Below are 27301 nucleotides of genomic sequence, written 5' to 3' on the forward strand. Positions count from 1 at the left end.
TCTCAGGTGTCCTTTCTCACCTCTTTTTTCTTTTTTTAGGATATAGAGTATATCCGATCTCACTACAACATTGAAGATTTCATCTACTTCAATCACCACCAGCGTGAAGAGCACGGACACCTGTATCACTTTGTCCTGAATCCCATTTTCCGGCACTACACCAAGTTTTTTCTCAAGGAGATCCTCCGTTTAGGATACAAATCTTGTCTCTACTACCCTGTTTACCCACAAGTCAAGGAAAGCAAGGTAAAAGAGTGTCCTCAGTCACTTCTCCTGCAGATAAGCATCCACGGTGTCATTCGTATTGTGTGCCAATATTTTATTTCTTCCTCATTCCATGGATTTTGACTATATATGTATATATATATATGACATATGCATCATATATACACACATGTGATACATATATATACATATGTGATACATATATATATGATACATGTATATTTGACTATATATGGATTTTGACTCTGAATTTCAAATGACCATACTGAATTTGGTCCTTTTCACACACTCTAGGGAAAACCCAGAAGGCTTTGAATTTCTGAAACCATCACAACCCACACAATTAGTAAAACAATTTGTTTGCTTTTCCATATCAACTAAACAGAGACGGGAAGCTATGGAAAAGTGTCCTAAGGGATGTGAGAATCAAATGATCTCTCACATACATTAGTGAATGCCAAAACGTCCCATGATGTTCTTCAGGCAAAGAACGTTCCAGTAGTGAACTCATAGGATAAATCAGTTCAATCCTGAATACTGGTATGCTATCATGACATTCCAAATTAGCACTGTAACATCCCATAAAAGTGATGGATGAAAAGTGGAGATAAGTGATACTGATGCAGCCTTTATGTAGTGAAACACCTCTATGTCTTGCATAGCACTTGTTATGTGTACACACGGAAGCTCTTGCTTCTGTTCATCCTGCTTCAGTCTCCTTCATTGCACTTCTCACTAGCTCTCATTCTGTATTGTTCCATGAAGCTGGAGCTTTTTGTCCTGTTCAGAGCTCGACCTTCAATGCCTAGAAGAGTCCCACCTGTGCTCACACACACACACTCACTGTCCTGTTTGCTCGAAGGCAAAGGCTTCTCAGAGCTGGACTCCCAGGCTCTTCTTTCCTGCGAGATGGTCCCTCTGCCACTGAGAGTGTCGAGGCAGACTTGAGGGCTGTTGCGAGGTGAACCCCCAGACTAGGTTGAAATTGTCCCATAATCCATTTGTGGCTCTGCCTGGATTCTGACACTGTCACTTTTCTTCTTAATTACCATGATGAGTTAAGTGGATTTTTTTAAAATGCTCTGAATTATCCAACTGAAAACAATCTAAGGTATATGGGTACATGCACATAACAGTAATTTTACCAACGTATCTTATTTGACAAATGCCTTTTGGAAGAACAGAAGAAATGGGGGAGAAAGAAGGAAAAACATGGGAAAGATTGGTAGCAAATGGAGAATACGCTCGAAAGATGATTTTTTTTCCCCGATTAAAACACAGCACAACAGTAACATGAATGCCCCAGATTTGAACTCACAAAATGGGAAGTGTAACAGCTTTGCCTGAAAAGCATGGCCCTGTGCAATTGCTTTGCACTTCCCATTTGGCCAAGTGCCAGCTTGGTGACCTTCAGGATGTGACATTAAATTCTCAATTTTTATTCATAGTGGTGTCTGTACGTGCCAGGTTGGTAGAGTCTTTTTGCATCCATCCTAAAAAAAATGGTACCCTGAACTGAACTCAGTGGGTGTTCACATATTCCCCTCGTGGTGTAGAATTAGCACCATGTTATGCACTATTGTGTATATAACATAAAAACACACTTGGAAACAGATTTCCTCTCTGTTTACATCTCTGGTTGATTTATACACATCCATTTAAACAAGTGCAAGAAGCAATTCCAAATAGTGCAAATGAGACTCTCCAAATTCTGCTATAAATCCCCAGTCAACAGCAATATAAGTGACTCTTGATTGACACAACGAAGACAGTTTTCTCCACAACCTCCTGCCAGAACATGTGCTGAGAATTTGTCCAGGCTTAAAAACAGAGCTTTGGCTAGAGACCCCAAGGTTCTTCTTTTCAGCGTGTAATATCAGGAGCTGAAGTTCAATGGTGAAGGATTTTAAAAAATCCCTTCTAGAAGCTCTTAAGTTGGGTAACATTAATATCTAAAGCATCCATCTAAAACATGATTTACTATAGCCCATTTCAGTAAGCATAAATCCAGCTCATAATTTAGGATTGAATATAAATCAAAATAATCTAATTCAGCCCCTACCTCACCCCCACCTCTCCAGTCTCATCCTTTGATTTTAAAGCACTCATTTGATCCAGAAAGGTCCAGTTGAAGTAGCAGTGACTTTCACAAACATGAGGTTTGTTCACATCCCTGCCCTATTGCCCCTCAGATGACATTTTTTTAATCTACATGCCCTCTTAAGGCAGTTTGTGCCAAAGACACAAAGGTTACCAGGATGCAGATAACACAGCTTATTAATGGGGTCAAATCAAGCTGATTCATGATCACTGTGGAGAAGAATATCCTCCTGGGGAAAATACTTGAGCTGAAAAATCCCATAAACCAAACCACTTGTTTATCTGTCATTCCCACAGAGATAGTAATGCAATTACTCCCATAATTATCTTCATTAGTGTCAGGCATTATCTACAATTCATTCCTCTGCTCGAAGTGTATGTTTGTTTATTTGCCGATCTCCCCCTTTTCCCCCCACCCGCCCTCCAGTTGTCGAGTCTGGCATCTGTGCGCTCGGGCTCCCACACCCTCCCGGCTAAAATAGAGGTTGCTGTCTCCCAGGTCCCCAAGGCCCACTCGCTGACGTCCGCCCTCCACTACTTGGTTCCCGTGCGGCCCCGACGACAGATTGTCTATCCCCTGGAAAAGCTTGGCATCAACGCTCCATCAAAGGAGGTCTCCAAGGACGCGGTGGGTAGCCGGCGGCAGCAGGCGGGGCACGGTGCCAGCGCGGCGGGGCGTGGCAGATGGGGCGGCGCTGGAACGGGGGCCTGGGGCGGCTCCTTCATCCCCGAGCCCGGGCTCCCCGCGGCCCCTGCCCTCAGGTGGTGCCTCCGCGGAGAGCCCGGAGCAGGGCGCCGAGGGGGTCCTTGTGACGCCCCCCTGCATCTCAGGACCAGTGGGGCTGGCGTCAGCCTCCCAGCATCGTTGTGGGCTTTGCCGCCTTGCTGCAAAGCATACGCCCCTTCCCTCAAGCTTTCGTTGCACGATTTGAGAACCGGTATCTGGCTGCATTAGGATGTCGGGGCTGAGTCTGAGCTGGGTTTTGTTCACTCTTTCGCGGGCAGTCAGCGCTGCCCTGGGGAGCGGCGGTGTGTGGGGTGGGAGCGCCGGGGGGGACGTTAAAATGACAGCCCTGGGCCGCCCTTACCAGCAGAACAAGAGAAGGAACCACACAGAGCCTAGGTTTCGCTTTCAATGGAGGTGTACGTGTAAACAGCCACACACACAGGGCCAGCCATATTCAGGAACTCGGCTGTGACTTAGGCTGACTCACAGGTGAGCCTGTTCTGTTTGTGCACACTTGCGCATAAATGAGAAAGACAGCCCTCAGTGGGCTGACGTTTGTCCTCTGTGAGAGAGAAAAAAGTGCAAAGCTTAAATTCTCCAAACCTTTAGCCAAGGAGTTGGTCATCAGAGCTGCATGTGGTGCTCAGACCAACTGGAGAGAAGCCTGATGCTGCCCAAAGTCATCACCGCACTATCCCCAGCTCCTGCTTTACTTGCTGGAGGTGGGGGGGGGCGCTCCCCCAAGACCCATCTTTGAGGCAACTGCTGACTGTGACCCAGGTTGCTGTAAGTCCTACGTTTATCTCTAAATTATAAAATTAAACAGAAATTTTTTATTTATTTTCTGATAAGTTCTAACTTTGTCTTTGAGTAGAGACTGAAAACAAAGCAATCCTTTTGCCCTCTCCCAGTCTTCCTCACGGAAAACGTGAGGCATCCTCAAGAAGCAGAGCAAATCCTGTGACAGAAAAGAGATTCTCCCGACCAAACCAAGAGACTTTATCTTCTTTTTTTTTAGTGTACAATCCCTCATAGACTGGTAGTTTTATGAAGCATGATTTCCTGAAAGAAGAAGGTTAAAAACAGAGGCCAAATTCAAGTCTTATTATTTTGTTACTAGATTTCACAGATCCTGAATTACTCTGTCTTGCTCTAGAGGGCTTCCCAGGTGGCACAGTGGTAAAGAATCCACCTGCCAATGCCAGAGATGTGGGTTCAATCCCTAGGTTGGGAAGATCCCCTGGAGGAGGAAATTGCCATTCACTCCAGTATTCTTAACTGGGAAATTCCATGGACCGAAGAGCCTGGCGGGGTATAGTCCATGGGGTCAGAAAGAGTCGGACATGACTGAGCACACAGGCAACCTTGCTCTAAAAGCTTCTGAAGGCAGAGGGGGCCCCTGTCTCAGCCCACTCGATGAGCTTCACTGAAAGTCCTGGATCCTCTGCCCTCAGCTGCAACAAGTTTCAGCTCTTGGCCAGTTTTGCATCTACTGCATCCCCACCTAATATCCCTTCCTCCTTTATCATTTTGCAGCAGGTACATAGCACTTCACCCAGGACCACAGGTGTGTCGTTAGGTAGCAGGGTCTGAGCATCGCATGCTAGAGAGGAAAGGGCTCAAGCCCATCTGCAGGACCACCAGCTCGGCCACCAGGTGGCCTGTAGGGGTGGGGAGACGGGGGGAAAGGACTTTCATAATGAGATCCAAGAGAGTGTGTTGGGGTCAGGGAGGATGGCTTCATCTCTACCCATCACTGAAACATGGCTTGTCTGACGTCATGTGATCCCAGGAGAAGGGCCCACAGGCGCAAGGTACAGACATGCTTCTGTGTGAGAGGTGCTGCCTATATGCACCCACTGCTGAGATGCACTAGAGTTTGGGTAGACCACACGGCTGGGCCAGGAGAAGCCCCCGGACGTCAGTGGCAGCCCATGGCCCCACTGCCTTCAGCTGGTCACTGGGGGGCACGAGTGTGTGGCTGGAGGGACAGGGAACAGTTCAGGGCTGCTTACTTGGTGTCGAGAGCAGCATTCCTGAACCTCCAGCATCTCCCACCCCTGGGAATCTCCAGAACTGGATGAATTTGAGGTGAGCTGGACTCCGGGTGGGGAAAAAAGCCAAAGAAAACATTCTGTTTCATTAACAACAACCCTACCATAGCTTTCCAGGTTTCTATGAGTTGAAATCCTTGCTCACATTTAATAAGCTTTTCTGTGGTTATCTCTGTGTGTGCTGCCCCCCCGGCCCCGCCCTAGAGCCTTGGCTTATTTCAAGATGCAGCACAGGATGGATTTTTGAATCCCTACTCCAGAAAGTCAGCCATGGTGTGGCTGGTGCTCGGTATCTGCTGCTTTGTGCTGTATGGTTTACTGCATTGGTGAATTCTGATTTTTTTTTCATTTTTTTAAAAAAAAATTATTTATCTTTAATTGAAAGATAATTGCTTTACAGTATTGTTTTGGTTTCTGCCAAACATCAAGGTGAATCAGCCATAGGTATACAGTGAATTCTGATTTTTTTAAAGAAGTACTTTACTGCTGCTTGCTGCTGTACTCATTCTCAAGAAGGCTTTAGTAAAGACCTAGATTTAGTCAAAATGTAGAAGTCTTGAAGTACAACCAAAGGATTATTGAGATCGTCATCCACATGGAATGAGCTTGGATGCTCAAGCATTAAAATGCTATTATGTCACATTACTTTAAATTTAAAAAAGGTTGTAGGTGGGTTTAATGTTTTAGGCTGTTTATCTGAGACAAGGTGAGTCAGATGGAAACTTTTCAGGAGGAATTTCTTTTTTAAGATGATTTTGTTTGTTTATTTTTGGCTGTGCGGGGTCTTCGTTACTGCGCGGGGGCTTCTCTTTGCAGTGGCTTCTCTAGCTGCAGAGCATGGGCTCTAGAGCACAGGCTCAGTAGTTGTGGCACACGGGTCTAGGTGCTTCTCGGCATGTGGGAACTTCCCGGACCAGGGATCGAACCTGCATCTCCTACATTGGCAGGCAGATTCTTTACCATTGAACCGCCAGAAGGAAGCCCCTAAAAGGAATGTCTACAGGGTCATAAGCACACTGATTTCTGAGCAGAGCAAATAGTATTGCAGCTGCTGAAGTTAACGGAATGTCTGACTAAACGAATCCCTTTCTGTCCCTTTAAGTTTTACACTCCCCTGTGTGCCTGGGGCTTCATTTGGGACTCAGCTCCCTCACAGAGGTTTCTCTCTCTGGGCACTGGCCTCTCATACATTTTATCCCATTTAAGCCATCTCAGACTGACCATCCGTTCCCTAGCTTTCACCTGGGAAGCCAGTCTTCAAGGGAACAGATCACCCCAGGCATGAGTAATGGGATAGAAAGCGTTTCATCTCGGTGGGTTGCCAATTTGATGCTGGCACAAGCCAGCAGTGATTGAAATTCATCATCGCATGGCAGAGAAACACGCCCCCTCCCACCCCGAGGCCAGGATGCTACTGCCTGGTCTAGATGAATCGTGTCCCTGCCACCAGACCTGCCCTGTAGTTCATATCAGTTGACAGCCCACCCATGTCAGGTCACAGGAAGGGACCTGGAAAACGTGTGAATGATTTTCATCACACATCACAGGGCTGGGCCCAGAAGATTCATCATGTTGCCAGTCAACCAGTAGATTCATGGATAAAGGGAGGCTTTTTGCTGACCATAATCCACATGGCGTGGACCGAGAAGACTTGCTTCTCATCTTGAATGGGCTGTCTCGTCGGCCTGTGCATTTGCGTTCTGAGAATTGTTCTGATGGGAATTTTTTTTTTTTTAATTTTTTTATTAGTTGGAGGCTAATTACTTCACAACATTTCAGTGGGTTTTGTCATACATTGATATGAATCAGCCATGGATTTACACGTATTCCCCATCCCGATCCCCCCTCCCACCTCCCTCTCCACCCGATTCCTCTGGGTCTTCCCAGTGCACCAGGCCCGAGCACTTGTCTCATGCATCCCACCTGGGCTGGGGATCTGTTTCACCATAGATAGTATACATGCTGTTCTTTTGAAATATCCCACCCTCACATTCTCCCACAGAGTTCGAAAGTCTGTTCTGTATTTCTGTGTCTCTTTTTCTGTTTTGCATATAAGGTTATCGTTACCATCTTTCTAAATTCCTGATGGGAATTTTTAATGAAATGAATCAGTGTGGCCCACTTGCATGAGAACCGTGATCAGGGAAATGCTCAAAATTTGGTTGAATGGATGACTATATTAATTACAAACTATGGAGCAGTTTGACTTACTCTGGGGTGGTTCTCTGTGCAAGCTGACTTGCTTTTCTTCCTGCCTCCCCCTTAGGGATTCAGAGATGACCATGACAGGGTCCCTGCCCTCAGGGAGCTTACGGTCTAGTGTCAGTATTGGGACGCTTCGTGGGACTGCTTCATGCTCATGCTCATTAGTCATGTCTGACTCTGCAAGCCCATGCCAGGCTCCTCTGTCCATGGGGATTCTCCAGGCAAAAATACGGGAGTGGGTTGCCATGCCCTCCTTCAGGGGATCTTCTTGGGGTTGGTTAAACCAGGGATGGGGGAGGGTGCACCGGCCCCAGGGAGCAAGAGAAGAACAGCCCTGCTGGGGTTGGACCTGTTCTGTGGAATCCCTTGGGAGGGGCAGATGTGTCTGAGGCATGCTTTCCTTTCCAAGACCGGGGTTTTAAATGACTCTTACTTGTGATAATAAACACCAGAAAATCTGCTTTGAACTTAAAAAGCTCCTCCCTTTGCTTCGGTACCAGGAGATGCTCCCTGTCATTCACTTTGATCACTTTGGTTCTCTGTGTTGATTTAGAGTATTCTAAATGAATGAGAATCCATCTCTCCTTTTTTTTTTTTCTTCCCCAAAACTTTTTGGACCAGGTCAATCCATCATCTTTCATATAACAGAACCATCTCAGGAATCAGATGTTTAGAGTGATCAGCGCTTGTGTGTGTGTGTGTGTGTGTGTGTGTGTGTGGTTGTTTATTCGTGACGGTCAATTTAAATCTGGACTAATGAATTCTTTGAGGCCCCCGTTTTCCCTTTGTCCTTCTACAAAGTAAGAACGACGGTTTGTTTAACCCCCCTTCTCAGAGCTAAGTGCTGGCCCGCCTTTCCTGGTGTGTGAGCTCTCAGGAAGATGTCCGCTCTGGCATTCGGTTACCCTTTGAATCGCCCCTTTCATCTGGCTGCTCTTCCCCAGTTCAGCTGTAATTACCATCTGATGGACTGCTGCTGGATACTGTTTCCCTTGCGCATCTGCTGCCCTAGGAAATTGCATTATTCTCCCAGCACCTGCTAGATTTTCCCAGCTTAATTGTTTCCCCAACCCTTCCTTAAACTTGGAAACTTTCACTGCCTGCATTAGGCTTCTCTTGGTTGTACTTGTACACGCACACGTCTGTGTGTGTGTGTGTGTGTGTGTGTGTGTGTAAATTGACCCTTTAGTATCTCGTTGTTTCTAAAAATGCAAACCCATATTTTTCAGCATCATACATGCACTGATCATTATTAATGGGACCATTGTGATATTCTCCTGAAATGAAATTAACCCACTTTAAATTATCGCTGTGAATCCAGTTTGCTTTTTCAAGCCACTTCTCGGCCATTTCCTACAGTTACCCAACCTGTGGGAAATGCATTTCCTTTTATTTATGGCAAACCCTTTTCTCTGACATTCTTAGAATAATTTACATAAATGCTTTCATGGGCTCTTTTTTTTCCCCCTCCTGAACAAAGAATACAAATTCTATGGTCATGTCTTTCCAATTCTCTAAACACTATCTACTTTAGTATTGTGCACAGTATATATGTATCTATCAAAATGACATAAATCAGTGGTTCATTCTCCTTGTTATCAAATTCCTCCCTATAGAAAGGTTACAGAGTAATAAACTACAGCTCCTACTGCCATTACTAGCATGCTGTTTCTGAGACTTCCCGTGAATTATCTCATGGAATCCTCATATGAGCAGCGCTTGTGAATAGTTACTGCTTCTGTCATTCTCAAGGTATTTAAAGAAAAACAGGCCTGCAGAACGGAGAGCTAGTGACGTGTCCAAAGGCTAATTCATTGACAGGGCTTCATGCCCAAGCAGTTAGACACCAAAAACTCAGACCATTGTATATTCTCTCTTACCTAAACATTAAAGTACTGATATCATGGCTTATTGTAGGAAAACCAAACCACAGAAAAAGAAGATGGCTTGATAAGAAACCTTTTGGAGTCTTCCAGATCTTTGGCACTAGTCTTGTAATCAAAAGGTGACTCACAGATAATTGGCTTTCCCCAGAACAGCTGGATTTTCCTCTTGGCTGAGCCACCCAGCCTCACGTTTGATCCTGTGCCAGCCAGACCCTGGATGGGGTGGGAGCAGACACAGGGGTCCAGGTTAGAGCCCTGGGGTCAGTTTTTGGATAGCAGCTGATCCTGGCTGTCTGCACATCTCTCTCTGTTGTGTCCAATTTGTTGTTATAAACCTTTCAAAATTATAGTGGCAGCCACTGGGAAAGGTGAAAAAAAAAAATAATCCTGTATGTGGGTGACAGTATCCATTTTTCAAGATTCACTATCTTTCTGTGTTTGGCTTCATTAGAAAGTGCTCAGGTAACGCCCAGGATGAGCAGCTGAAGGTTCACTCGGGAGGTGAGGCGTGGACAGGGTGAGCACTGATGGCCCCGCCTGGGCACTGTTTAGAAGCTGGGCTGCAGTAGAGGCAAAAGGTGGTTTCACGGTGTGATGAGATATGGTGAAAAGTAAAGTTACTTCTCCATCTCTCAGTATTGTCAGAAAAGTATATCTTATCATTTTCTAGGATAGATATTGTAAGAGTCGACCTCTCTCTCTCTTCCTCTCTTCTTTCCCCCCTCTTGTCTAATAGCTTTATTGAGATATGAATCACCTGCCATACAATTCACCCATTTAAACAGCAATTTATTGGTTCTTGGTATATTAACAGAGTTGGGCAACCATCACCATCTAATTTTAGAATATTTTTGTCACCTCCCCCCACAAAAAGTAACCCATTAGTAGTCACTCCCTACACCCCCACCCCCAGCCCTTGGTAACTACTATTTTACTTTCTGTTTCTACGAATCTGCCTTTTCTGGGCACTTCATTTAACAGAATTACACGATATGTGGCATTTGTGTCTGTCTTTTTTTCATTGAGCATCTTCTCAAGGTTCAGCCATTTTGCAGTATGTATCGATATTCGATTCATTTTTACAGCTGAGTAATATTCTGTTGTGTGGACATACTCCATTTTGTCTGTCCATTCATCAGATGATGGACTTTTGAGTCATTGCCACTGTTTGGCTACTGTGAGTAATGTCACTGTGAACATTTGCACACAGGTTTCTGTGTGGATGTGTGGTTTCATTTCTCTTGGGTGTTGCACCTAGGATTAGCAATGCTTGGTCATGTGGTAAGCCTAAGTTTAACATTTTGAGGAACTTCCGAGCTGTTTTCCCAACTAATGGCACCATTTTGCACTCTCATTCTTTTTTTTTTCTTTTTTTAATTTTTCAAAAATATTTATTTTTATTTATTTAGCACTTGGTCTTAGTTTCGGCAGGTGGGATCTAGTTCCCCAACCAGGGATCAAACACGGGTCCCCACATTCAGAGTGCAGAGTCTTAGCCATTGGACCACCAGGGAAGTCCCGGTTCTCTCATTCTTAGATCAGACCCAGCACCCCTACTCATAAGTGGTGAGCTGCTGGCCAGCTCAAGGCCATGGATGGGCCGTGACCTTGACTGTTCCTTCAGTTGCAGGAGTGGAGCGTCCCCACTGCTTTGGGAAAGTGCCATACATGTGCTTGGTGGTATGCCGCCTATCTAACCTTCAGTTCTCTGGAAAGCAGAGGTTTTTCTAAAATAAAATCTCTCCTGCCCTTATCTTCCCTGCTTCACCCTCTCTGGCCCATCATCTCCCAGGAAGGGCTGCAAGGACATTTCCGAGCACAGGGAACGCCCATCCAGACGCCAAGGAGTGATGTGGCTGGGTTTTCACACCGGTGTGTCCATCGCTTCAGCCCACCTTTGGTAACATTATTTAAATGCATTTGGTAACATGCGTTTAAAACAGCTTCCAACAGAAAAAAAAAAAAAATCTGAGGCTTTCCTAGATGCTGATGGGGTTCTTGCTGCAATCCAGGAGGGGGAAAATATGTCCTGTTGCCTGCAGAGCAAGGCCGCATAAGTCCAGAGGGTCCTTGGGACACGCTAGCTGCCGGCTGCAGCGCTCTGGACACCCCCTGCCAAGCAAGGCTCCCTGATGGACCTGAGCTCCGGGCAGGAGCTGGCCTCTGCAGCTAAGTGGCTTCTTCAGAATCCGCCTTCGGGGAGGAAAGCCCGCCAAGGAAGCTTTGCTTTGTGGATTTTAACGGAGCTGAGGAGGTAAAATGACAAAGGGGACAATCAGAGCTGCAGATGCCCCCCCCCACCGGCCCCCGCAGGGAAGTCACATCCTCCTCCTTGATTAAAATATATGTATGCAGTTACAAAAGCAGTGCATGGTGATGGTAGAAATTTTAGGGGAAAAGAGAAACAGTAGAAAGAGAACATGGATAAAGCCTGCAATCTTCTATCTATAGGTTACCTTACTTAATATTTTGGTGTTTTTACTTCTAGATTATTTTCTGTGAAAAAAGCCACACGCGATTAAATATGGGGTCATCGGCGTGCAGTGTTTTGAAACATGCACTTTCACTTTTGAGGTCGTGAACACCTTTCCGTGTCCCAGGGTATTCTAGAGTGGCGTTTGGGTGGCCACACCATCCTCTGGGCCAGGTTCTGCGTCCTGTGCCTGTGTGGCTTAGCCTGCAACATTCTCACAGTAGTTTGTGTAGTGTTTTCTCCATCTTGCACTGGGGGAACTGAAGTTATGAGCCGTTTGATTATATGCCTGAACATTGAGCCAGTGGGACTTGTGGGAATAATAACCATTTCTGCCCCATCATCCTGGGAATATGATCACCAAGGCCAGCTTTTCCTGCACTCAGAGAGAGAGCGAGCAAGTCCCGGGGCTTTCCTGGTCAATTTTAGGTAGTTAGAGTTGTGTGCGTATGTGTACTCAGTCATGTCCGATTCTTTGTGACCCCCATGAAATGTAGCCTGCCAGGCTCCTCTGTCCATGGGATTCTCCAGCAAGAATACTGGAGTGGGGTGCTATTTCCTCCTCCAGAGGATCTTCCCCACCCAGAGAACGAACCCGCATCTCTTGTGTCTCCTGCATTGGCAGGCGGATTCTTTACCAACTGCACCAAGTGGGTCATTCCAAATCCACAAAATATGCTTTTAATTCTATAAAATTTCCAGTTTCATTTCAGATAATAATCAAATCTCAAATTCCATTTTCATCCAAAGATTAGAGTTTATTCCTTCCCTCCTCTGCATTCCCCCCACTCCACCCCACCACTGAAACCTATAACTGGCGAAGAAGGGTTGGGAGCCTCCTCGCTCCTTCTAAGTCACCATGCCCTCCAGTGACTGAGCATCTATTTAGCTTTTGGGGGGAAAAAAAGCCTATTCATTTCTTATTCTTGTTTAGCTATGTTTCCAGTCCTTCTGGAATGGGGGCCAAGGTGGGGAGGAACAGTTGGGGCAACAGGCGTGTGTCAGAGGGAGACTCCGCCCTGTGTGCCTGACAGCTCTTCTCACGGGTCCATTTCTCTAGAGATCCCTGTCCCTCTGCTCGGGACTGCATCCCATAATTCAGGGACATACCTCCAACTCTGCAGCCCAAGTCTGGTTTGCCCCTGGAGATGGTCCTATGGCAAGGACCTCTGATAAGAGCTCAGGCTATCTGGTCAGCAGATGTGGCCAGCACCTTCCCTCTTGGTCGCCCCGTCACTGGCCTGCCCGTTGATGTCATCAGCATCCTTGGGTGGGAACCACACAGCGCTGCACGGTGTCCACTAGCCGTGGGGACTCGCTCGAGAGCCTGAGGCTCCCAGACCCTTGTCTTGTAACTTAAAGGATGAGGCACCCCTACCCCTCCTCCTGGGCCTGGAGTGGCGTGCGCCCCAGAGCACATCAACAGTTCTCACTGAGGAAATTTCCAGAAAAATCCCCTTCTCTCCATTCTTCCGATGCTTTTGTGTCCTAATTGTGAATGAGGGGTTTAAAAGTCACTTAACCAGTGCTTGCCCACCTGCTTTCACATTTTCACGCTCGCAGCTCCAGTGGAACGAAGCAGCCTTTGTCTTCCTGCCTCACACGTCCTTTGTGACATCCACTTCCCCAGGCCGAGCAGCTGCCAGGTTAGGCGCTGGGATGCAGGGATGCCAGACCTGGGAGCCAGCACTGCTGCGTGTAGCTGGGTCCCTAATGTCCTCTCCAAATGTCTGTCATTATAAACAAGGCCACTACGTCCATCCTTGTTATTTCTGAGTACATTCATCATGATTTTATTTCCGTAAATTCCTAGCAATGATTCTCTAGGTCAAAGGTAAAGCTACTATGTCTTTGAACAAAAAGCAAACCGATTTAGGATCTGAGAAAGCAAGCTTGCGATTGCCTTCTTTAAAGGATGATTTCTCCTTGCAGTGTGTAAACTGCCAGCATGAGGGACACTCTCTTTATTGTAAGATGTAGATTTAAAAATTTTTTCTTTTCCTTTGTGGTTTATCACAGGATATTGAATATTGTTCCCTGTGCTGTACAGTAGGACCTTGTTGTTTATCCATTCTCCACATAATTGTTTGTTATCTGCTAATCCCGAACTCCTACTTCATCCCTCCCCCAACCCTTCCCTCTTGGCTGTTCTCCACGTGTGTGAGTCCATTTCTGTTTCATAGGTAGGTTCATTTTTACCATATTTTTGAATCCGCGTATAGGTGATGTCATATGTTATCTGTCTTTCTCTGACTTTACTGACAAAGGTCTAGTCAAAGCTATGGTTTTTCTAGTAGTCGTGTATGGATATGAGTTGGACTATAAAGAAAGCTGAGTGCCGAAGAATTGATGCTTTTGAACTGTGGTGTTGGAGAAGACTCTTGAGAGTTCCTTGGACAGCAAGGAGATCAAACCAGTCAATCCTAAAAGAAATCAGTCCTGAATATTAATTGGAAGGACTGATGCTGAAGTTGAAGCTCCAATATTTTGACCACCTAATGTGAAGAACTGACTCATTGGAAAAGGTGCAGATGCTGGGAAAGACTGAAGGCAGAAGGAGAAGAGGGCAACAGAGGATGAGATGGTTGGCTGGCATCACTGACTTGATGGACATGAGTTTGAGTAAACTCTGGGAGTTGGTGATGGACAGGGAAGTCCAGCTTGCTACATTCCGTGGGACCACAAAGAGTTGGACACAACTGAGCCACTGAATTGAACTGATCTGTCTTTCTCTGTCTGACTTACTTTGCTTAGTATGACAAATCTCTAAGTCCATCCACGTAGCTGCATATGGCATTATTTTATTCTTTTTTATGGCTGAGTAATATTTCATTGTATATATGTACCACAGTGAGATGTAGATTCTTAAGCAGATAATCAGGTCTGCAGATGGCCAGCATCCTTCCATTTCCCCATTAGCCTCTAACTCAGCTGAATCTCTGCTTGGAGCCTCCATTCCACCTTCTGGGAGGACAAGGAACCTCCATCAACTCCAGGCACATTTAGCCATTTAACGTTTAAATGGAGCCCACTCGGAAATGTTCCATCCTCACAGGCATCTGCTCATTTTTCAGAGATTCAGCCTACCTTCAGCCATCCCTCTTTTGGTACCCAGGCTCCCAAGCAGCCCTCAGGGCTCAAGGTGGGGGCCCTTTTCACAGCCTCAAGATCTCTTCGGATCAGGCCTCAAGTTTGCTGGAACACGTGCCGTCTCTCGCTGCCCTGTCTCATGTTTTATTTCTGACAGCCCCTGCCCCACCATCCTGGGCTTTGGGAAGCTCCTGGCCGGCCTCATCCTCTTTCCTGCGCTGGTGCCACTCTCACCACTCCACCTTCTCAGCCCAGGGGGCTGGGCGACCCTGTGAAGCACAGGCCTGCCTACCGCTGTGCTCTCCAGAACCCTGTGGGGATGAATCCCACTCGGCCCCTCAGCTTTATGGCCCTCCCCAGGGGGAGGAGAGGCTGGGCTGCATTTCTCTCCCTCTGGCCCTCCGACTTGCCTTCTCTGAGACAGCAGACTCTGCCATCACCATGTGTTCTTCTGAAATCTGTTGTTTGAAACATCAACTCTGATTTTGGGGGGACTCAAAAGTCAGGCTCTTGTGAGACTCAAAAGCCTCTCAACCTGCTCTCTGCCTGGAAATGAAAAGGCATGTCTGCCCAACGGCTGGTGTACCCTGGCTGCTGCCTGAGGGGTCGGCAGGGCCAGGAGTCAACAGGGACTTGGCAGGAATGAATCACATCTGTTAATATAAAACAGTGCCGACTATGACGATGACAGTGATGTGCACTTGGCCTGCAGACCCAGCAGGCCCTCGCAGGGCTGGCCGCTCCCTCGGGCCCCTGGAGTAATGATAAAAACACAACACCATTTGTTCCGAAGTCATTTTATGTCAATAGACGTTGGTACTAGAAAGTATCAGAAGTCTAACTTTTAGTTTTATGTGAGAGCTTTTGGATGGTACATCTTGTTAATCAATTCTGGTTGATAAAAAAGTATGATATGCTCTCTTGAAGATGTGAGAGGCTAGGGGAAAAAAAACAAACAGACTAAGGACCTAGAGAGGTTTTACATTCAAATTGAACTCAGGTGGATTAAAAGTCTTCCACGTTTTAGTAATTTTCATAAAGCCTTCCGAGTTTATTCATCATTATTTACACACTCACTGAATCTGAGGGGGAAATGGCATTTGTGTGCATGGAGGCAAAGGATTAAATGAGCCTTGGAAACTGAAGTGCCTGTGTCTGGAGGCCTGGGTCTGGTGGCCTGGGGGTGGAGCAGGGGGTTGGGGGGAGCTGGTCTGCCCTCCCCCACCATGTGCTCTCCTCCCCAACCCCGCACCCCCCTTCCCCCCATCAGAGAAGCAGCTTGGAGTCCTCAGACCTCAGGCTGCTGCTGTCGTCTGGGGTTGACCCTCTTTCAGGAAGAATAAAACCCTTTACTCCGTATGTTGCCTCAAGACCACTAAGCGTAGTCAGGATTACTGATGTCATGATCTCCATAGAAACCAACTTAACAAGCAAGAAGAAAACAGAAAGCATGCCTGAAAAACAGGAAAATAAAAGAATAAATAAGGTATGGTAGAAGCATAGGAGCCATAAAGGTTTTTTATGGCGGTCTTATTGCAGATATCAAACATGTCTTGGACAGTGTGTGGCTGGCTCCCGCCGTCCAGGCGCTGGGGACCTAAGGTGGCAACCGAAGATTGCACGCCAGCCCCTTGTCCTGACTGGCACTCTTCAATCATGTCCCAGGTTCTGTTTGTTTTGTTTTGTTTTAAAGTATAGTTTAGTGCATTGAAATGATCACCCTGGCAATTGTTATAATTGAGGGTTTTATGGTAGTTTATGTATTTAACCAAAAGGTGCCAGGCTCAGGCAACACTTTCTGGTAACCATAGTGAAGCTCCGCTGGCCGAAAGCATTTCAATATCACCTTGGGGTGGTGCCTCCGTGAAACCCGAGGTGATGGCTGATTTTAAAAAGCGAGCCGGGTATTATTATCTTTCACAAGTGACAGTTTGTGAGCAGGTCACAGAGATGGTCTGAGAGTGTCCCACGGAATTATGTACCGTTGACAACTAGACAACCTCCTTCCCCACCCACTGGTCACTCTGGGTTGGTAGGTCGGAGGCTACAGACAGACACACAAGACAAATACACACCCCTGGTGATCTGACTCACCCCAAAGGTGGGAGCAAGTGCCAGAGATGGAGGAGTTTGGGTGGCTGGGCTCGAACCTGCCCCTGTCCTTGGCTCTCCAGCCCCTTGTCTTCTCAGGTGGAGGCGCCTTACTGCTGGTGGGGCTGCCCCCACCACCTCCCCTCTCACTATGTCCTGCTCCCTGAGCGCGTCTGCTCTGCAGCTTGCTGTCTGGAGCCCCAGAGCCTTGGCTGTGCTCAGGGCAGCCACGTTGAGACCCAGTTCCCTGGAACTCCAGGAGAGATGGCCTGGCCTCTCTCTCCCAGCTGGCCTTCCCTCTGGGGACTTGCCCCCAGTGGAGAGCAGATGGGGGATACCTCCTGCCAAGCCCAGATTCCAAAAGAATCTCCAGGCCCTGAGTAATCAAATGCATCTTTGTGCACGCACGTGTGTGTGTGTCTGCGTTATTTATGGGTTTATTTCAACTTTAAAGAAATATGTATACATAGGACAAAAACAGGAAATATATACAAACAAAACTACTTGTTTTTAGTGCTAGTGGTAGAGGGGATGAAAATTTTTTTCTGAATATTATTGTCTTTGCAAAAGAAAACTTAACAAAGCTCTGTGTAATTGAATGAGACTGTTCAATTAGTCTCCTTCTATTTCTTTTCAAAACACAAAATATGCTAAAAGTAAGAACAACCAAGTAAAGTCAGGAGAAATGTGATAATAGTTAACATTTGTCACACATTATGTATGAAAGGCACTGTCCTATATTCCTTGTAAGAATCAGTACATTAATCCCTACACGCATCCATGGTCTAGAAACTCTTCTTATTGGTGAAGTATATAGTTCGGTTTCAAACTCGTCTTCTCGGATTCTGCTTATGAACAAACCGATCCCTCTGCCATCCCCCACCTGTCTCTCTCACACACACACATGCAGACACATGCTACAATCACCATCCCTATAGAAGTGCGCAAATTCCAAGCATGTCTACACCCCGTCAACTCCAACAGCACAGTGGGTGACCACAGCTTGATTCTGAGTTCTGTTCTTCACCCGCCTCCCCTGTCCAGGTTCTCCCTGGGAGCCGCACAGACCCTGAGCCCACTTCTGTACCCCCCCCCCCATATCACCTTTCCTGGTGCTGTGTCTTTTGTCCTGAATCTGATGCACACCACAATGTGGACACGCCTTTCCCAGAGTCAGCCCTGCCCCTTCATGGACAGGATCCTGTGCATGCCTTATCTGATGGGCCAGAGCGGTGGTATGAGGGTCTGGAAGGTTTCCCTTCTTCCTTTTCACCCACCAGAGTGCAGCCTGGCGCTGAGCCTGCCCTTGGCCCCGTGAGAACCAGCCTTCCCATGGGCACACACTTCTGATGACACAGCACTGATGCTTTGACTTCTAGTTCATGGCTATTTTAAAAGAATTTCATTGGAGAAGCCCATCAGATGCGATGGAAATGTTTCCAATTATGTTCTTAAAACACACCCCCCATTTCTTTGCAATCTTCCACAGCTTGCTCAAAGCAGAACTAGAGCTATGTGGGATTGCAGTTCCCCTTCAAACAATTATTTCTGTTTTTTAAAGGGGCAGGGTAAACCCATGGACTCAGATAAGAGTTCAGGATTTCATGTGCCCCAATGTTTGGAAAAGGTTAAATATTTTACCTGGATGGCAGTTGGCCTCCCCTGAACTTCCTTGGAGGGTGTTGTTATCTAGGTAAGAAAAGAATGACAAAGTCACTGCTATTTTGAAGTCTCTATTTAACAGATGTGTATAGAAATCTATGTATTATTAAATAATTCTTTATAATATGCTCAAGAATAAGCGATTGGTAAGCTTGTTTACATTCTCACCATCTGGGAGCATTCTGTCACCCATCTGTTTCATGTAATTATGTAATTATCAATATAAGGAAAGAATAGGTGATATAATTAACAAGAAAAACTGATCCTCGCTGAAGAGGAAAAATGACATGCATCTGTTGAATTCCTTTTTGTTTCTCTTTATTGTTAGCTGTTTTTTTCTCCTTCGTTTCACAGTTGCATTCAGGCTGTCAGCCTGTGTCATACCCTCAGGAGAGCTGTTTCTGCCATGCTACACACTGCCTCACACACACACGTACATGCACACACATGCACATACACACACGTGTGCAGAGGCAGAGTGATTAGTCAGGTGCTAGGGGCACTGATACCACTTTGAGAGGAAAGAGCAAGGCCGTGTTGGCCTTGTCCCTCCATCCTCTGCCTCTGGGAGAGCCCGGAGAGTTCTTTCCAGAACACGTCCTGTAAGAGCCAGAATTCTGGGGAGTATTTACATTAACGACTGACAGATGGAAGGACAGGTGAGCGTGTGGTGTTCGCACAGGTTACTGCATAGAGATTCCACTTGAGAAGAATCCCCGGCTTGGTGCTTTTGTCTGAATGTGGAGGTTCAAGCAATACATGTTACATCATGGTAGGATAGCAGTCCCGCGGTGCTGGGGTTGGCGTCCATAGGCTGGAACTGCAGAGGTTCCGTTGTGCGGTGGAGACTCGTGGGCGTGTGGATGGACGCGGGCAGCTTCCTCACACACGTGGTCGCCTCTCCTGACGCATAGGACAGTGGTGGACAGCGAGCAGTCCCCCTCCCCCCTTCCCCTCTGTCTGCCCAGGCCGGGCGCTGAAGTCCTCCAAAGGGTGAGTGATTCTCCCAGGCAGTCGACGGAACCATCCTCAATGACTCATCTTGACAAATCCTGGGATTTTGATCCTAAGCCACACAGAGGGGCAGCTCCAGGAGCCATTGAGGTGACAGTCAGCCTGGGGATGAAGGCATGAAAATCCTTGTCCTTCCACTGATCCAGTGATGGGGCAGGGCTCCCCCGGGGCCTCCTGACTCTTTGCAGCCCATCATCTCCCCTACAGGGATGAGCCTTCCAGAGAACCCTCCATCCGTCCCCAACCCCCCCAAAACGTTCCCGCCCACCCGGGCAGGCACTGTGCCTGGAGGGGCAGGGGAGAGTGAAGGACAAATCTGAGGGTCTGAGACCCTGAAACTACTCAACAGCTCTCACTAGGGAGTTAAACCTGACTTACAAACTGAGCTAGAAACCTCGACTTCCATCATTTCTTGACTTCTGCCTAAAACTTTTTTTTTAAACAGTGCTTTCTCTGTTTCCTCCTGATAAGTGTTCCTTTTTACATGTCAAGATGATGATGTGTCAAGAATCCATCTTTCTAGGAGTATCCCATGACAGAGCCTTGGTCCAGGCTGGGTTTGCCACCCTCCATCCCAGCCTGAGGCTTGTGTCAGGGCAGGCATGAGCTCCCCACACTCACCACCCCGTGTCCAGGAAGAAAACAAGTAACTTGTCCCACCTACATCTCTCTTTGTTCCTTTAAATTTGATGGTAGTCTTTGATGAATCCTCCATAAAGCTAGTCACCATTGCCCAGTCTATCTGTATTTTGAATTGTTATTTTCATGGATTTTTTTTTTTTAAAGCTGTGGATACCCTTAGAATAAGCAAAAAGGAGAAAATTACGGGGCACCCTGTGGGGAGAGTATTTTAAAGGGCTAAGTAATGGGGACAATGTGGCTCAATTCCTCGTGGGATTTGGTTAGTTTTGACTTTATACTTACTTGTTTCCTTAATTCAGAGTTAAAATGATTTAATTGCAACCATAACTGCCCAATCCATTAAGGATTTGAAAGGGAAGAATGCCATCTGAACCTTTCTTTTGTTGTTTCTAGTTTTGAAAAGGTTTTAACAATTATTTCTTTTTTGAGAAAACATTTCAGTTTATATATTTAAGTATTTTTTTTAACAAAAGAGTCTAGACCAATTGTTTCTCAAGAGAAAATTATTATAAAAGAGTTATTTACATGCATATATCATACTCAACTAAAAAATAAAAATTAAGAAAAAAATCAAAAAAATCCCTGTGTTCTATAACAAACCGTATTAAAAATCATGAAAGCTTAGACTAAATGGTTTTCATTTAACCCGCCAAAGTGGCATTAATTTTTCAAGTGGTAACTGTTGCTTAAGACGCTATTGTGCCTGCGTGATAAATGTTTCATGATTTGGTAGAACATGCATGGCTTACAATCCATTATTTATTGCACCTTCCCTTGCCTGGCAAAGGTGATGATTTTATAGCCCCAGCAGTCATGCAAACACATTTATACAAACCGACGGCGGATAATAAATTTCCTTACTGTAAATGTCAGTGGGTTTCATGTGTTGCTGCCATTACATCTTGTTTGGAAGCTGAATGCTCCACAGTTACGGGAGCCGCCAGATGGTGTCATTAACACGAACGCCGGGCTGTTTACCGCTGACGTGCCCGTGACAGATGAAAAGTTCTGGGCCTGTCTCTGCACTGAAGCGTGATGCGAGCCATGCACAGGTGTAATGACAGGCGTCCCCTGGCCTCTGCCCTCTTCCCTACCAAGAGCAATTTTAGCTGTTGTGGTGGTGGTGGTTATAGTTTGTGTCTGAATACACAGCAGAGTGAGCAAAAGGGGACATTTTCCCCAGGACCCCTGCTTGATTTGATCTGTGGAGCCTCAAACATGCTGCCAGGGACACCTGCCTTCCCAAGGGTGGTTCCCACAGGAGTGGCAAGCCAGCTCCCCTTCTAAGCCCTCCAGGCCTGGCCTGGCCTTTTGTGCTAATTAATTACAGCAGGATTGTTATTACTGTGCGTCTGCGTATGTGCGTGTTGTAATCAGATATTTTGAATACTTACTATCTTACTATGATGGAAAAATTTCCATCAAGAGCATGGAATTAGTGTCTCTCAAAAGTGCTGCCAAAATCATCAGGCGTGGATTCAAAGAATGAGGAGGAACAAAGAAGTAGAAATCTCCTGTACGGGTGTCTCCTGTGCACCGAGCTCTTCTTTTCACAGGAATGAGCAGCCAACATTGTTGCTTTCCCTGATCGGATGTGAAATGTCTGCATGACTGACGTTAGCCTCCGCGTTTTATTAACGTGTTCCCATCTTTGTTCAGCACCGGCCATTCCCATTAATGGTGGCCCAGCTTCCCTGCTGTTGCAGTTTCTGCTTTACTCTCTATCCAGCTCTCTTTTAATTTCAATTTAAAAATAAGCTGGGTTTGAGACTTCCCTGGTGATTCAGTGATTAGGACTCCACATTTCCACAGCCACGGGTGTGGGTTCAATCCCTGATCGGGGAACTAAGATTCCACATGTCTCACAGTGTGGTCAAAAAAAAAAAAAATGAGTTTGTTTTATTCCCCACTGTACATCCTTCCCTGGAACCAAAAAGCTGGCCCATAGGTTCTGATCAAGGTCCTTTGAACTTTATTTTTAGCCTTAGCATTCTCCATAGGAATTTTCAGAAAGGCTTATTTTTTCACAACAGCCCTTGTGTGTTGCTCTCAGAAGTCGAGTGAATCTTTCATTTCAGTGCACAGAAATGTCAAGTCGTGCAAAAGAATACACACCATTGTCTGCATCAAAATGAAAGAGATAATGTTCTTAATTTCTTCAGAGCAGCTCTGGGATACTGTCGAATGTCAATGGAAGTACAGAGCCTGATTGAAAGGCTACACGTGTGCATGAAGGCACACCTCAGACATGCACAGCAGAGCCCTGAGTTTCAGCTTGCCTTCAGGAGTGTGTGTTAAGACCCAGAAGTGAAAATAAAGAAATGGCGGGGACACAGCTAGATTGAAAAGTTGTATCTGTAGAACAGCCCTCGCTTGGACAGGAGCTCTCAGGAAAATGAGTTCCTTTCCCACTGCTGTCATTTTCCTGGCAAATGAACCGGAGACCCGAACCAGCAGTGCAAATAGCCAGGGACCCGACCTGAGCAAATAGCTTGTTCCCAGGGAAACAGAAATTTCCCTTGTGCTCTGTGCCCGGAGATGCCCAAAGGCTCTCCTGACCCTGCTCCTCCCTGTGTGTCCCCTCTGTGTCTGCCTCCCCTGTCCACTCTGCCTTCTCAGGACGTCATCTGCAAATGCACGTGTAGAGCCTAATCTGTTCTTCAGTGGGATACCTCACTCTTCCAGACTCTTGCACTGGTTCCCCCTGCCATCCCATCTAGAAAATTGTTTTTTCTCTTGCCCATCACCTGGAAAGGATCCTTCTAAATCAAGCTCAGCTGTCATTTCCTCGAAGAAGACCATCCCGACTTCCCTCCTATCCTGAGTTCAATGAACACTTGTTTTAATCTTCTCAATCTTGGGCTGGTTTGTTACACAGCCATTGCTTCCTGGTATACTTCCTTTAATCACACATGCTGCGTTTTCTTAGTTTACTCATGTCTCCTGACTTAATGAGAATTCCTTCATGACAGGAGCCGTGCCTCATTCTTACCCCAGCACTGGGCCCAGTGCTTGACACGTGGGAGATGCTCAATATGTGTCTGTTGAATTGAAATTGTTGACTTAAGGTCAGATTTTTGATGGAAGAATTTCAGGCATCAGGATTCTGGATGGATTATCCTGCTATCCCCAGAACCACTCCGCGAATCCAACTGCCTTCTCCACCAACAAGTCAGACTTGCCTTGTTGCTAGAACACTGATTTCATGCAAACAGTTTTTCCCAGAGTTGCTTCTCTCACTGGGGAAATTGCTCTATGTCATAGAAACTCTTTGCTGAATATTTTTAAGTTGCTTCTATGAGAATAAGGGTAGATTCCAGTCAGCTTCTGGGATATTAAATGCAAGTGTTTTTAAACCTATAGCTAAATATAAACTTTTCATGCATCCTGATAAAGCACATGTCCAAGATATGGGATAGGAAGGGAAGGATGGCCTGAAGTCCTCTTTCTTTAATCAAATAATGTTCAGACAGATGATACCTGACACATTTTCTGTAAATCATTTTTTTAGGAAGTGCAAACAAATAACTATACAACTTTTTTCATTTAATGAAATTCCCAAGAGAATAAACTTATCACTCATATATTTCTCTGATTCCTTACCTAATTATTAAGATATTCAAATTCTATTTTATAAACATGCATATATTCATTTATATTCAGTATATGTATGCATACGTGCTAAATCACTTCAGTCGTGTCCAACTCTTTGCGACCATATAGGTGGTAGCCCACCAGGCTCCTCTGTCCATGGACTTTTCCAGGCAGGAATACTGGAGTGGGTTGCCATGGCCTCCTCCAGGGGAATCTTCCTGACCCAGGGATCAAACCTGTGTCTGTTATATGTCCTGCATTGGCAAGCGGGTTCTTTACCACTAGCGCTACCTGGGGAGCCCATTTGAAAATGGAGAGGACCGTTTTTATCCTTGGATCCTTGTAGTAAAATGCCATAATTTTCAAAAGGACATTCTTTGACAGGAACAATGGCTTTCACTGCTTTTGAATTTGAGTATTTTCAAAACCTTTGAGGCCAAGCCTTCATTTTATTCCATTACAAATGGGTCTCTCATGTGGCTCTAGAGGTTGAGAGTGGTTAGGCAGCTAAGACATTAAGTCAGTGAGTTTTTTCCAAGAGACGTGGATATAATAGTAATTTGTGCTTTTAGAGCAATACAGATCAGGTCATTGATTCTTCAAACCATTTCTCTGCCATGGATTTGCTTTTGGCCTACCTTTTGCTGTCTGTTCACCCTAGAGGTGTCATTTCTCCAGTTTCTGGCTGATATTGTATTGGATATGATAACTCTAGTGCCAAGTGGCTGAACCTTAACAGACAGGAGTTGCTGGGTATTATGAGGGGTGCAGAAGACATTTCTAAACACTCAGCACCTCTTCAGATGGGAAGGGAGGGATGTGGAGCCACAGGAGGTTATCCTGATGCCCATGCTAGCATCCTCACATTGGGGAATCAGTGAGTCTCTGGGTCTCTGAAAAGCCAAACATGAGTCTCCCTTTGCCTCTGCTCGAGTATTGCATCAAAGCAGCCATATTTTCAGTGGTTATAATATGAACTACTGATTCAAGATGTTATTTAATTAAAAACAAGTGAATTTAATCACCTTTATCAAATCTAAGATGCCATTATTACGGGCTTCCCAAGTGATGCTAGTGGTAAAGAACCTGCCTGCCAATGCAGGTGACATAAAATATGCAGGTTTGATTCCTGGGTCAGGAAGATCCCCTGGAGAAGGACATGGCAAACCACTCCACTATTCTAGCCTGGAGAATCCTATGGACAAGATGATCCTGGTGGGCTACAGTCCATAGAGTCACAAAGAGTCAGACACGACTAAAGCGACTTAGCGTATACACGAGATGTCATTATTATAAGATAAACCCTTACTTTATGTACTATTAAGAAAAAAACATGGCCAAACTATGACACAGTGTCTTAATGAGAGCCCTGAACAGCATACAAATTGGTCATACAAGTCTTATTGCTTTGAAATTTCTTTCATCTATTCAGAGAGGAGAGCCAATTTATGTTCCCTTCAATTGCATTGTTTGCTGTGGGATGCAAAAAGAAAAAAACTTTTTCATGTGTCTCAGTAACAAAATATGACACAGTTTTGTCTACTTGTAGGCATCTATCATCCCTGATTTGCTCCCATAAAGCACTCGATTGTTGCATTGCAAGAAAATATGGAATTATAGCCATTCTCTCCAATGACTGATATTTGCTTCACTAATATCAAATTTGCACCCTGCTGTGTGGTTTCCAGGCCTTCATGGGAACATAATAAATGTTCATTTCGATGCCAAATCATGCTGTAATCTTTTTGAAGGCGTTGTCAGCAGCAGTTAAACTCATCCCATGTTGTCACATAATGCATATGACTCTCTGGAAATGATGACAGTGAATAACCTTGATCAAGTCACCTGTGCCCAGCAAAGGACAACTGTGTCACTGCAGCTACCTGGCTGACCTCAACGGCTAAGGTTACCTTGACCATGAGGCTGTTTTCAGGGATGCTAATGTGGAAAAATTGTGCAACCTAGAACTGGTGAAATCCATTAAAATCACTCAACTTCTAAAACACTCCCCCCCCCTCCCCCAGATATAAATGTGTAAGAATGGTTGCCAGTGAATGCCATGGGGTGGCAATAATTTGAATTTTTAAAACGTTTGCAAATAGTGATAATGAACAGGTGGGGGGTATGAGTGTAGGAGACATGGAGCTGATAACAAAAATATTTTAAAAAGTGCAAGTTAAAGAAACTCACCCATTGAATTATAGAAGCTTACTGAATTATAGCCGGGCTTCCCAGGTGGCGCTAGTGCAAGAGACGTGGGTTTGATCCCTGGGTTGGGAAGATTCCCCTGGAGTAGGAAATGGCAACCCACTCCAGTATTCATGCCTAGAGAATCCCATGGACAGAGGAACCTGGCGGGCTATAGTTGATGGGGCCGCAAAGAGTCGGACACAACTGAGTGACTGAGCACACACAGTGGCAAAGAATTCCAGCAAAGGCCACAAGTCAGCCCCACTATCCTTTCCCCCTCTTTGCCTTAGTAATAATATCTCAATTTTGTTACAGGCAGCAATGCCCCAACAAAGAGAATGTGTTTCTTAGAGCCCCTGCATGCATGACCATATGACTCAGCTTTGGCCACTGAGATAGAAGTAGTAGTTGGAACAAAGTTTCTGAAAAGGTTGGTTAAAGGCTGTGTCTTACTGGAAGGAAGGTCCTTTTCCCTCCCTTCTCCTTCCTGCTTCCTGGAATGAGGACATGCTGTCTGGATCTCTGGCAGCCATCCTGGGCCATCCTTGAGGATAGAAGCCATGCACTAGGATGGGGAATTAGGCAGGTAGAAGTCTGGCTCTGCCTCAGTAGCCTTGGACTATGTATTTCCAGATTTCTTTTTCATAAAGAGAGAAATTATCTTCTATCCTGTTAAAGGTACTATTTTGTGTTTAAGCTGCATTTTCTGTTGTATGCAGCCAAGTCCAACCCTAACTGAAACAGAAACCCTCTTCTTTTTTAAAAAAATATGTTTTTACTAATTTTTATAAAATTTACTTGTTTATCCCTGCACTGAGTCTTCAATGCTGCGCTTGGACTTTCTCGAGTTGAGGCAGGTGAGGGCTAGTTGTGGTTTGTCAGCTTCTCATTGCAGTGGCTTCTCATTGCAGTGGCTTCTCTTGTTGCAGAGCATGGGCTGTAGGGCAAGCAGGCTCAGTCGTTGTGGTGTATGGGTTTAGTTGCCCTGAATCATGTGGGATCTTTCTGGGCCAGGGATCAAATGGTGTCCCCTGCATTGGCAGAATTCTTAACCTCTGGACCACCAGGGATGTCCAGGAACCCACTTCTTTAGCTAGGGCTCAAGCTCCCACAGCTTGCCTGGGATAATGTGAAGAATGTAAAGGAGTTAAAGGCATGATTGTTCTTTAAAGAAATAAGAATTCTTTATGGGTAGTTCAGTTCGGTTCAGTTCACTTGCTTAGTCGTGTCCACCTCTTTTCAACCCCATGGACTCCAGCACACCAGGCCTCCCTGTCCATCACCAACTCCCAGAGTTTAGTCAAACTCATGGCCATTGAGTCGGTGATGCCATCCAACCATCTCATCC

The 27301-nt window shown here is 45.7% G+C and overlaps 1 protein-coding gene across 1 annotated transcript in view; it reads left to right on the top strand.

Moving 5' to 3' along the window:
• The window catches only part of CFAP61 (cilia and flagella associated protein 61), a 227179-nt gene that overhangs the window by 88352 nt on the left and 111526 nt on the right, over window positions 1-27301 (top strand). Inside the window, exons 15-16 of the mRNA XM_043480559.1 lie at window positions 40-246; window positions 2825-2953. Coding sequence (XP_043336494.1) covers window positions 40-246; window positions 2825-2953 — 336 coding nt within the window. The remainder of the gene's footprint in view (window positions 1-39; window positions 247-2824; window positions 2954-27301) is intronic.

This window comes from Cervus canadensis, chromosome 10, assembly GCF_019320065.1.
Source record: "Cervus canadensis isolate Bull #8, Minnesota chromosome 10, ASM1932006v1, whole genome shotgun sequence".
Taxonomy (NCBI): Eukaryota; Metazoa; Chordata; class Mammalia; order Artiodactyla; family Cervidae; genus Cervus; species Cervus canadensis.